This window comes from Carassius carassius, chromosome 34 (assembly GCF_963082965.1).
Source record: "Carassius carassius chromosome 34, fCarCar2.1, whole genome shotgun sequence".
Classification (NCBI taxonomy): domain Eukaryota; kingdom Metazoa; phylum Chordata; class Actinopteri; order Cypriniformes; family Cyprinidae; genus Carassius; species Carassius carassius.
In genome coordinates, this window is record NC_081788.1 from 27,116,540 (window position 1) to 27,128,676 (window position 12,137).

Below are 12,137 nucleotides of genomic sequence, written 5' to 3' on the forward strand. Positions count from 1 at the left end.
CCACATATATAAATTCATGTTGAATTTCAGCAGCATCCATTTGCAAGACCCTCTGAAACACATTAAAGAAAATAGGATGCTATTCAATATCTATAGCACAGTATTTGTTTTGTGACAGAACATTATGAGCAGTGCATGATACCACACCATAGTCAGATGAACAATGCATAGCTCCACATACTCATTGCACAGATGTTTCACTCTCTCTGAATTTCTGTCAAATGGTACCCGATACAGTTGCTTCATGTTTATTAGATTTTCTTTAGGATTCGACCTAATGTTGACAGAGAGACTCGTTGGATGTTATTGAAAATATTGTCATCATTGATGATATTGGCTTGGATTTCTCGTAGCCTGATACAATTATTGGCCAAAAAAAAAAAAAGATATATATATGCAGCCTACTGTCAAATGTCACAGTAAACAATATTGATTATACAAGCTTCAGTTTCAATGTATACCGTGTGGTTAGCTTACATGTTTTCTCGATGAAATGTCCGAATTACTGACGCAACAGTATTTCTGCTGAGATTTGGTTGAACTCTTTGTCCAGCTTCCATCAGTGTCAGTCCATGGTTGATAACATGGCACGGATTTCTCGAGTCAAATTTGGTCCTCGTCTTCTTTGTTCAGGTTCTATCACCTCTTCAAGTCCTTCTCTACCTCTTCCTCTACCTAAGTGTCTTCCTCTACCTCCTTCTCCTCTTCCTCTACCGCCTTCATCTCCTCTTTGAGCTCCCCCTCTCATTCTCACTCTTCTTCTTCTTCTTCTAACTCCTTCCATTTTTGTTGAAGACAGGTGAACTCACCTGCTGCCTTTTATAGCACACCTGAGTGCTGCGTTTTCAAATTAGCACATGTGTGCTTCCACACCTGGTAGATGTGTTTATCCAATTCATTCATTAGTGTGGTAATTGGCAATCCGGTGCTTTGTAATTACAAGGAAGTAACCTCACAATCCTTATCTGTGTCTAAGGTGTGAAAATGTGTGTAGAGTTTTACAAATCACTGTGTGTAATGTTTTGCAAAAAGGGTGAAGCAGACATTGTGTGTAATGTTGTGCAAATCTGTGGAGGTGTTTTGCTCATTGGAGTAAAATTTTGCTAATTGTGTGGAAATTTTAATTTTAGTGTGTAAACAATCGTAAAAAACTGTAACAAGTGTGTCTGTCCTCTGGATTTCGCTGTCCATCTGTAGTGTAGTGTGAATGTATACAGCGCCCCCTATCGGTGTGATAGCATGAAGCATAACACTGAATCTGCACCTTACTGTACTTATGCAGGACTCACAGCGGTTATGAATGTTTCTGAAGCTCAGGTTTTCAGTGCATTTCTCTATTTGTCTTAACAGTTTTTAAGGCAAACGTTTTAATATGCAATTGGCCTACTCTTTGGGAATGTAAAACTGTGGTTAAATTCATATGCTATGTTGTCGTCATATAGCCTAAGTATTTTTTTTTCTCAGTGGGACTAGTTAAACAAAGACAAATTTGCAAAAAACTAGTACTTCAACATATACTATTACTATTACTACTAAAAAAAAATTCGTAGTTAAATTTTTAAAGCATTTTTTTTAAGCTTACCGGATTTTAATAATAATAATAATTAAAAGCGAAGAAGAATGAGTGCGACTAACTATAACTAACTATGAAATAAACCATTATTACTTTTATAAATAATAAGAATTTATATGATTTTTTTTCATAGTAATTATTTTGTAATTATTTTTAGGCTTTTTGGATCTGAGCCTGGTCTCTTTTGAGAAACTGAATTGATCAAATGGTACTAACATGGTTAAATATAAATATTAAATATTAAATGTATAATAATAATATGATAAAATATTGTAAAACTGCAATTTAGAGTAAATAACAATAAATATATATTTACAAAAAAATTCTATTTTCTGCTTGCTGCTTACCTTTAAAACTTCCTAATTCAGGCGTCCATTAACTATGTATTTTGTGAAATTATATATGTACCTTAATTGTTCACTTGTACCTTGGGTTATTTTACTGTTTATTTCACAAGCTATAAGTTCATTAATAATCACAGGAAGATTTAATAACAAAAACTACCTTGTCTTTTATCTCTGTTCATACACATTTGTGAAAAAAACAAACAAGAGAAAAAGTGAACAGGGGCACTTTGTGCATATGATATGTATCATGGGACGAGGTAAAGCTGTACCATCGTCCTGCTGCAGAGCTCTTATGAGGTGTTTAATGCTTCTGCCAAAGGACAGAGTGAGTGTAACTTCATTACTGCAGTGGATATAAATCTCCCACAGATGCGTGTGTGGCTGACACACACACACACACACACACACACACACACACACACACACACACACACACACACACACACACACACACACACGGACAGATGTTAGAACACTTGAGGAAGATGATTAACAACCTCCACGTCTGTGCCAGCTTCCATTGTCATATCCATTATATGGCTGTATCGGGACACCTTTCTCACTCACTCCATTATTGCTGCTTTACTGTGACCTGTAAAAACAAAGACAACCCTGGGTTGCATGTGAATTATTTACCATGCATTTGGTGCAAAAAGATGCTGCATTCTGTGTAGCTGCACTGCTGTCACCTGACCTTTACCCTCTATACAGGACCTGAAAGGCAACACCCAGAATGTGCAGTGCTTTCCTCCTCTCTCCATCTCTGTCTCAGTGGGATATTGTCAAGCGCCATTACAGATGAGGAGAGGTGGTCCCACTTGTGAGGTGGGTCAGTCCAGCACTGCATTGCACCCAGACCACACCCCACAACACAAGAGCGGTCACATCACACCACACGCTCCTTCAGACAGGCGCTGAAGAATCAGACTATTTGAGGCAATTGTGCTACATTGCTGGTTTAGAGCGGATTGGCATGGCTCACTACTCTAAAGTTCATCAAGTTCTTTTTTTTTATTCTGCCAAGCTCTTGTCTCATCTGATCTCTGTGCTGAAATTCTCAATAATGCACAGTGATTGTTGCTGAATGAAAACATCATTTATTTATGGTGGTGTTAAAAGCAGTAAAAGCGTTAAAATAACAACGAGCTACTGCTCGAATGGGCTGATGAAGAATAATATATTACAGCAGAGCATGAGCTTGTGATGCATAAACACAAACAAACTGCTAAAACAGATGTGTTGTGAATAGATTTAGTTTCAAATAGTTTTTATAATGAATTATCTAATAAACAAGACTGCACTGAAAAATGTTGTTGCAGGACTTACTTAAAAAACAGAAGTTGCTCAGAAATTGCTAGTAAATTTCACAAACAATTACAAAGAATAAAAAGTAACTCTTTTAATTAAATATGCAATTTTGAAATAGAATTATAATTTATTTATATATATATTTTTTTACAGTGTACTAATAAGTTAATTCCTTTTATCCCTACTTTGGTGCATTATTTCTTCTTTAGACCTGAATCATGTGGCTTTTTAAAGAGGCATCTATTTTTCTAAGCAAACTGGATTGTTTTGCATATTTTACAGTAGAAAATAAACACTGCAAAAATTTTTTTTTTGGAAGTTGTAAGTCTTTTTACTTCAAAATGTCATGTTAAATTCGATGTGTTCTTCACTTTGAAATATTTTCACTCCTGCTTGTAAAATTCACAAATAATTTCAAAGAAAAACAATGGCAAGTAAAATACTGAATTAAATATGAATTTTTTATTTGTAACAGAAAGACTGAAAAAACTATTTCGAAAATCATTTTTACAGTGCAGTGCAAATTTTACATTAACATTTAAGTATATGAAAGACACTTTTATCACATTTAAGTGCCTTTTATTGAACTGGTTTTATTATTATTGAATTATAGAATTAACATTGAACCTATATGTAACTGAACTGAATAATGACACTACTGAATCTTCTGTAGAGCTGCTTATAGCTAAAATTGAATTAGTTATTGAATTAAGTTATTTAATTATATTATTTTCATGTTTATTAGTTTGAAGCCGATTTAAAATAATCTATGGTGTATAACAAAAACAAATATATGTTCTAACATTTTGCTAACATTCTCATTAAGTTATGAAAACATTAAGTAAAAAAATAAATAAATTAAATGTTGGAAAAATTTTGAATGTTCTGAAAAAAAGTAAGTATAACATAGAAAAAGAAGAGAATGTCTATCTAAAATATTTAATGAATACTGTACTATAAAGATTGCTACTAAAGACCACAACTTGCATGAACATTCTATCAAAGTTACTGGAAGAACATTCATAACTTTGAAAGCATGTTGCCAGAACGTTAGCCAAAGTTCTGAGAATGTTCAGTGTTAGCTTGGAGGTGCCATAAATAAATGTGACTTGACTTGGAATTGCTAACACCGATACTGTGAGTAATTGCCAGTTACAGTTTTTGCAGAAAATGTAAAAATAGAGGGATCTGCCCTTGACTTAATGCACAGAAACTCGGGAATAGATGAAAGAGACACGAGAATCAATACTGAACAATGTCATTTAACATTCCACAGTCTAAATGTCATTTCATAAATGGATGGAGTTTGAAATTCTAATCAATCCTAGTTTTGGATTCCAAAAGCAGATAACGTAGTTGCCACTGTTTTGGAAGAGTTAGAGATAGAGCGGTCACATCCATGGAACTGGATCAACCCCATCAGCACTTCCAAGCCCTGAAACGCTGCATTTCCCTGACAAGATTTAAGGTGGAAGTGCTGAGCCTTTGACTTCCACAGAGATGTTTTAGCAGAAAGATGCTGCTCTGGCCGAAAGCACCAGCCTCGGTCACGCAAGCACTTACAGATTGGTTGTGCCCTGCTCTGCTGATCAATCCAGTTTAATGGCAGGGAAAGGGAGGTGAGGGTGGAGGAGAATTTCAATTAGAAACCATGCATGTCCTTTACTTTTGTGAAGACATCCTGTATCTTTTATCTTTTTGTTAAACAATTTTCTCACCATTGTCAAAACAGCACTTGTCAGCAAGAAGCAGATTGCATGAAACCTGAACACTCTTTACACACTTTTACAATGATAAAAGGAGTGTATGCTTTGGATCAAAGCTTTTGCTGAGCTTTACTGTACTGTAACCTTCATTCTCTTCATTTCTGAAGTACATTTTGATGCAACCCACATCACTACTGCCCATCTTTCCATAAAATAAAAAAGACTTGCAATGAGTGAAATGAGCGAAAAGGCAATGAGATTAAATACATTTGTTAAAATATATAAACTTTTTCATTATTAGTTCATGTTAGCTCATGTCCATTATGCAACATTAACAGATTTTTGATTGTAATATTGTATTAGTAAATGTTGAAATTAACATGAACAAATGCTTTTGACATACCGTTCATTGTTAAAGGGATAGTTCATCTCAAAATGAAATTTGTTAACATTGGTTAACTGTATGAGTTTCTTTCTTCTGCTAAACACAAAATAAGATATTTTGCAGAATATTTCTAACTAAATATTTGTGGTTTCCACTGACTTCCACTGAAGTAAACGTGGACCAGCAACTTCTTGGTTACAAATATTCTTTAAAAATGTTCTTTCGTGTTCAGCAGAAGAAATAAACTAATACAGGTTTAGAACAACTTGAGTAAATGACGACAGAATGTTCATTTTTGGGTGAACTATCACTTTAACCAATGCAGTTAACCAAATGGAACCTTATTGTAAAGTGTTCACTGTATTATTTATGAAAATTTCAGGAGAAAAATTCAAGACAAAACCATGCTTACAGTAAAAGAAGCATAAACCAGGACGCCATTAAGTCTCCAGAGCTTTTTTTAATTTAATTTAATTTAATTGAGCATTGTGAAAAACAAATAAATATGACTGCAAAGGGTTATTTTTAGAGTGGCAGGAAACATCCAAATCAAAGCAAAAATCTTGTGCCATATATGCTGATTTCCATAGAAATGGTTTATCAATCAGTCAAGTATCTCAAACTCTTTAGTGTTTTCAAACCTTTAGCTTCTAGCTTGATAAAAGCTCCAGCACATCTGTCTCATATAACAGCGATCCTTCGGCAGATGTGGAGCTCTGTCTCCCTCTACTGGACACTCGCAGCACTGCATCAGAACGATCATACATACCTACATTATTACCAGAGACATACAGTACACAGAGTCAGAGTTAATATTTAGACGTGTTTTGCTCACAAATTCAGTTTGGAAATGCTTTTGTTCGTCACTCCTCAATACTTGTTGTTGAAATTCGAATGGGGTTTCGTACTATATTTAAACCATGAACAGTGATTTGGAAACAAAAACCATGATTAGATTATGCTATTTTTTCTTTTGCCAGTTTTGCCCATTTCTTTCCCTGTATAATGCAGTTACACTTGTTAAGAAATTAAAACAGTTAGAATAAATATAGACAAAAATCTTCTACTTCAATATTAGACTAGTTTCTTGTCCAGTCATACATTTTTTTTCTTAGCTTCTTAGCAGATTGCCTCAATATCTTTCTCTGCTAGCTGTTTGTCACCTGTTAAACACTTCAGGATACTTTGACTCTGTGGGTGAGTGAGTCTGAAGGTTTTGTGTGCTGGCTAAAGGCCACATTCCTCACTGATTAGTCAGTTAATGACTGAAGAGCTAAAGAACAAGCTAGAAACAACAACAGCAAACCAGTAGCCTTTTTTATTTTTGACAAGTTAACATTACACACAACTGGCTAAAATAAATCTAAATTAAAAGGCATTCTGTATAATGTTGACAGGTCACGACCATCCATTCATGTATTTCATGCTGTTTGTGATTAAATAAAAATCATACTACTAACCAGTTATTAAACCTCAACCTTCTGATTGATTCTATTCATGCTGTTTATAATCCAGGGGCAGGAACAACATACAGGCATTATATTTAACCTAATATATATATAGGCCTATGGCATTATTGATACCATAAGAGTTGACTGCTTTGAATAAAACACTGAGATGAAAATACTGTCTCGTAGTGAACACTGGATGGCACTCTGTCCCTGTTAAAAACAAAGACTAACAAGCCCAAAGCACTTTGGAGGCCTGAGTTAAATGACTCTTAATTTGCCATTCTGTCTTTGGGCCTGATTCATTCTGCATTTCAGCTCTCCTGTTTACATCTGAAGTTCATTCTTATTTTTCACTGATATGTAGACATATAAAGGGCACTGAAGTAAAACATAAAATATTCAAGCATTTTATCTTGTTTAGATAATTGTCTCAAACCCTTAAAAAAAGCTTGTATTGAATATTTAGAGGACTTTGTAAGATTCAACCAAATATTGAGTACAGCCAAAGTTAACTACACGGTAAACAACCATATTATCATTTAAAAGAATTATAGCCTAGGCCTATTGACCAAATGTGCTTTACACGCTGCTGTTTTGCTGAATCATCTAAACCTTGAATTGGTACAAAATTGAGGCAGAACAATAAGCCAGAACAGAATGACAGAATGTTCTCCCAACACATGTTGTTGGCAACAGAAGGTCTCTGTGTTTGCAGAGGGATTGGGGAATTTGTTTTGTCCAAATAAATCAGAGACACGAGGCGGGTAGTTAGTAAAATCCACACTTAAACAGCTGGGGTCCTGCAGAGGGTGTGGGGGACGGGGTCGACACCACTGATTACTAAAAACTTACACACATCTACACAAACACACACCCACAGAGAGATGTAGTTAGGGTTAGTTACTGTAACAATAGAAGATTCCAAACATTCCTTCCCATCTCATCTCATTCTGGCTCAGTTCAGTGTTCAGGAAAAGATTCCCATAATAATTAAAGCCTGATAAATTTATGGGTAGTTTGGGGGAACTGTACTAAAAAGAAATTGGATAAATAATAATAATAATAATAATAATAATAATAATAAAAAATAGAAAGCACATAATAAATAATATAAAGACAAACACACACACACAAAAATAAAACACACAATGAAAGGTATGCATCCCACAGACTGCTTCAAAACACCAGATACTCAAAGTCAATGTTCATTTTATTGTTCATTGTTTCATACATTCATTTATTGCAGGGCCAAGAAAAAAAAAAGGTTTAGTTTCCTCGGAAACATTGACACAGACAAACACAAACACTTTTTACAAAATAGAAATATTACAGAAAGTAGACACGATAGATATAAATAAAGACTTCTAACTTAAAAATATAATTTAATATTTATTAAATATAAATATAAGTAAAATATAATAGCTAATGCAACATCCCAGAATAATACAAATAAATGAATATATATATATACAGTACAGACCAAAAGTTTGGACACACCTTCTCATTCAAAGAGTGTTCTTTATTTTCATGACTATGAAAATTGTAGAGTCACACTGAAGGCATCAAGGGCTATTTGACCAAGAAGGAGAGTGATGGGGTGCTGCGCCAGATGACCTGGCCTCCACAGTCACCGGACCTGAATCCAATCGAGATGGTTTAGGGGTGAGCCGGACCGCAGACAGAAGGCAAAAGGGCCAACAAGTGCTAAGCATCTCTCGGGGAACTCCTTCAAGACTGTTGGAAGACCATTTCAGGTGACTACCTCTTGAAGCTCATCAAGAGAATGCCAAGAGTGTACAAAGCAGTAATCAAAGCAAAAGGTGGCTACTTTGAAGAACCTACAATATGACATATTTTCAGTTGTTTCACACTTTTTTTGTTATGTATATAATTCCATATATAATTCCACATGTGTTAATTCATAGTTTTGATGCCTTCAGTGTGACTCTACAATTTTCATAGTCATGAAAATAAAGAAAACTCTTTGAATGAGAAGGTGTGTCCAAACTATCTATCTATCTATCTATCTATCTATCTATCTATCTATCTATCTATCTATCTATCTATCTATCTATCTATCTATCTATCTATCTATCTATCTATCTATCAAATGTTTGAATATTTGTAACTTTGCTTATAGCCCATACTAGTTAAACTGAACTGTTGCACAATGCTAAAGACGTTATCTCCTTACGACTTTTACTATTTGAGTGGTTTAGTATTTTTAATATTTAAAAAGAGAAAAAGAATGCAGGAATAAACGTTTGGATTTCGAATGAATTAGATTTCACATGATCACAAACTTTACGGTCCACAAACTTTACGGTTCGTGTTTGAGTGAGTGCGCGCGAGCACTATGGTGCGTCACACACGCGCGCAGCGAGCGGTTCTTTGCGTAACACCGGAACTGTGATGTGAGGACCGCTGCAGCCCCACTGATCCACTACACTATTATTGTTCATATGATTAATTTCACTTCACTCAAGTTTTCCTGCCATGACGCGCTGGATTCCCACTAAAAGAGAGAAATATGGAGTGGGTGAGTGACTTTCAACGCGCTTTTGCTAGTTTTTGCTCACTCTGGAAAGTCGCGTTGGAGTTTGAGGAGCGTTCAGCCGCACCTTTACCTGAACACACTTATCACGCGCTTCTGATACCTGTATGGAGAGTTGTCTGTTATTATACATAAACTACTCAGTTGCTTTAATACATCAGCAGGATTTAGGTTTGTTGACATTGTGTAAGATAAGTTTGGATGGGTGTCTCATTGCACTTTTGGGTCACAAACAACATATTTGTTTTAGTATAGTTTGTTTATAAGTACACAGTAGAATGAATGTTGTTCCTGCAGGTTTGACAGGACAATACAATTACAATAAATACAGCAACAGTGATCACAGTCATAAACAGCATTTCCCTTCCAGTCACTTTAATCTGTGAACATGAGCTCAGGTTAACACACCCATAAAACCAAACTGAATCAACTCTTTTATTTCACACTGCTCAGTGGATGGGTTGTTTTGCAAATGTGTTTTATTATTGTTTGTGGCTTGATAAGGGCTTTTGGTTACTGTCCATTTGTGGCTAGCTGACATGCTATACTTTCATTTGCAACCATCCAATTTAAGTTGCATGCCTCAGTTGATTCACCGAAATAAATTCTCAGGACTATTATAGCTGTTGCCTGTCGAATTAAATCCGCTTCACATGCACAAGATATCACACAAATAAATGCTCGGCTGGTCTCAAGTAATTTTCAAGTCCTTGTTTTCTACATGTTCCTTAAAAAAAAACAAAAAACTTTGCTCTTGAAAAAATAAGTATAGAAACAAATTAGTAAATCTGACAGCTGACTCAGTCAGTGTATTTAAACTATAGAAATTAATGTTTTGATTTTTAATGTCAATTGTTTGGACATACTTCACTAAATTTATGATTCTCATAATAATAAAAGCCATACTATTCGAAAGTCTGGCAAGATATTTTCACCTGACTGGCCTAGAATTTAGCATTATGATTCACTGTACATGTTAGATAAAAGACTCAGAACACATTGCATTTGTTGACTTTGCCCTGAATTCATTTCTCCCTCTGGCTGTTGCATATGTATTTATTCTGTTGCTCTGGTGTAATACTGTACTTACTGTTCATGCCAAGAGCGGTCAGCTGGGCAGTTTAACGCACACAGGGATGATTGTTGTGATGGAGTGTTCTTAAGGGATATGTAATCTGTTGGTCAGACATCAAGCAGTCTGGTTCCTACTGGGCTGATTTTCCCGCCCCTGAGAACTTTGACATATATTTAAGGACTTTAAATTAATGGTGCTTAAACTTCCTTTTTTTTGCATTGTATAAATTGTAATGATGCATTTCTGCACTTTTTTTCACTTCATTTTTAAAATTTATTTTGTGTGTTTATCACACTATACTTTGCGTTACATTACTTTGACATTAAATTCCGTAAACTAGTTAAAGCTGATGCACAAGTGTATCTAATACAATGGCTGAGGGCAAATTTGACATGTTTCTCTCTTCTGACCAATGGTATCGACTGTATTTTTGGTATTTTTTTCCTTTTTTGTAAGGTCAAAAAAACACTATCATGGATTTCTGTGTCGCTATTGATGCAGATGGGAGTATTATATTTCTGGTCGTTTCTGTTTACCACTATGGAAGTTCAGCAAATTATGATGACTTCCACTTCTGATAATATTTTTGATTCATCTGAACTCTGATGACACACATTTGTGTCCTTTTTGCACCATCATTTCAACACTATTTCTGCATGTCGTTGTAACCACAAGGCATTACACTGTGCGATCACACATCTTCTCTATGAAATGACAAGTTGCGGTGTACTAGAGCTTGGCCTGCCTGTCAGTGATGTCATAGATGAGCGTATACAAAGATCCGTCAGAATGAAGCTTGTTAGCCCACATCCCAGCATGCACCAGTCCTCAACACTATGACACCTCTATTGCCCATTTGGCCAACAATCACACGCTCAAATGTTGCCTATAGTGTGTGAACTGAATCATTGTCTGTGTTTCCTGAATGGTGTTTTTTTTTTAAAGTGATAAAACATCTTAATATGGTATTTTTGTCTTAATGACACGCTGAGCATTTTAAATGTAGCCAGGGGTGATGAAATTCTTTGTGTTTGACACTCCTTTGAGGTCTGGATTTGTTTGGGTGTGGACAGGAAGTTTCATGCACCTTTATTATAAATGATTAATCTGAGCGAACCAGAGTGAAGTTTATGGGCTGATTTTAAGAGTTGTGGAGGTTATTAGAAATAGTTGCATTTTCTTTTCTTCACTGTGCGCACAATGTGTCATATTGTAATGAGCTTGTTCTATGTAATTTAGCCACAGATTTAGCGGAAATGGAAAGTTCTTTCATACTTTTCAGGTAAAAAGAAGCGGAGAGATTTATCAGTTGAGTGTGCTTGAGATCTTTAGTGCACTAGTGGAAGCATGTTGTGAAACGTAGCCTCAAGCTTTTCGGTTTATCTACAAGTCTTTATTTGAACTGAACAATGTGCATGCCTGAACAAGGCCTGAACCATTTTTCCTTTAGCTGAGTGTCAGCACGCTGTAGATAGTGCAGCATTGAAAAATCTCATTCTTTTTAGCTATATATATATATATAGATGTATGTATGTACACTATGGTTCAAAAGTCTCTTCTGCTCACCGAGGCTGGATTTATTAGAGCAAAATTTAGCAAAAAAACTGTTTTGATTGTGTTATATTTTAAGATGTAATAATTTATTCCTTTGATGCAAAGCATCAGTTTTCAGCATCATTATTCCAGGCTTCAGTGTCACATGATCCATCAGAAATCATTTTAATATGCTGATTTGCTG

At 35.3% G+C, this 12,137-nt stretch overlaps 1 protein-coding gene across 1 annotated transcript in view; it reads left to right on the forward strand.

Moving 5' to 3' along the window:
* Positions 1-9,129: 9,129 nt before the first annotated feature.
* dock5 (dedicator of cytokinesis 5) overlaps positions 9,130-12,137 on the forward strand; it is a 54,789-nt gene continuing 51,781 nt past the window's right edge. Inside the window, exon 1 of the mRNA XM_059523325.1 lies at positions 9,130-9,309. Coding sequence (XP_059379308.1) covers positions 9,267-9,309 — 43 coding nt within the window. The 5' untranslated portion in view covers positions 9,130-9,266. The remainder of the gene's footprint in view (positions 9,310-12,137) is intronic.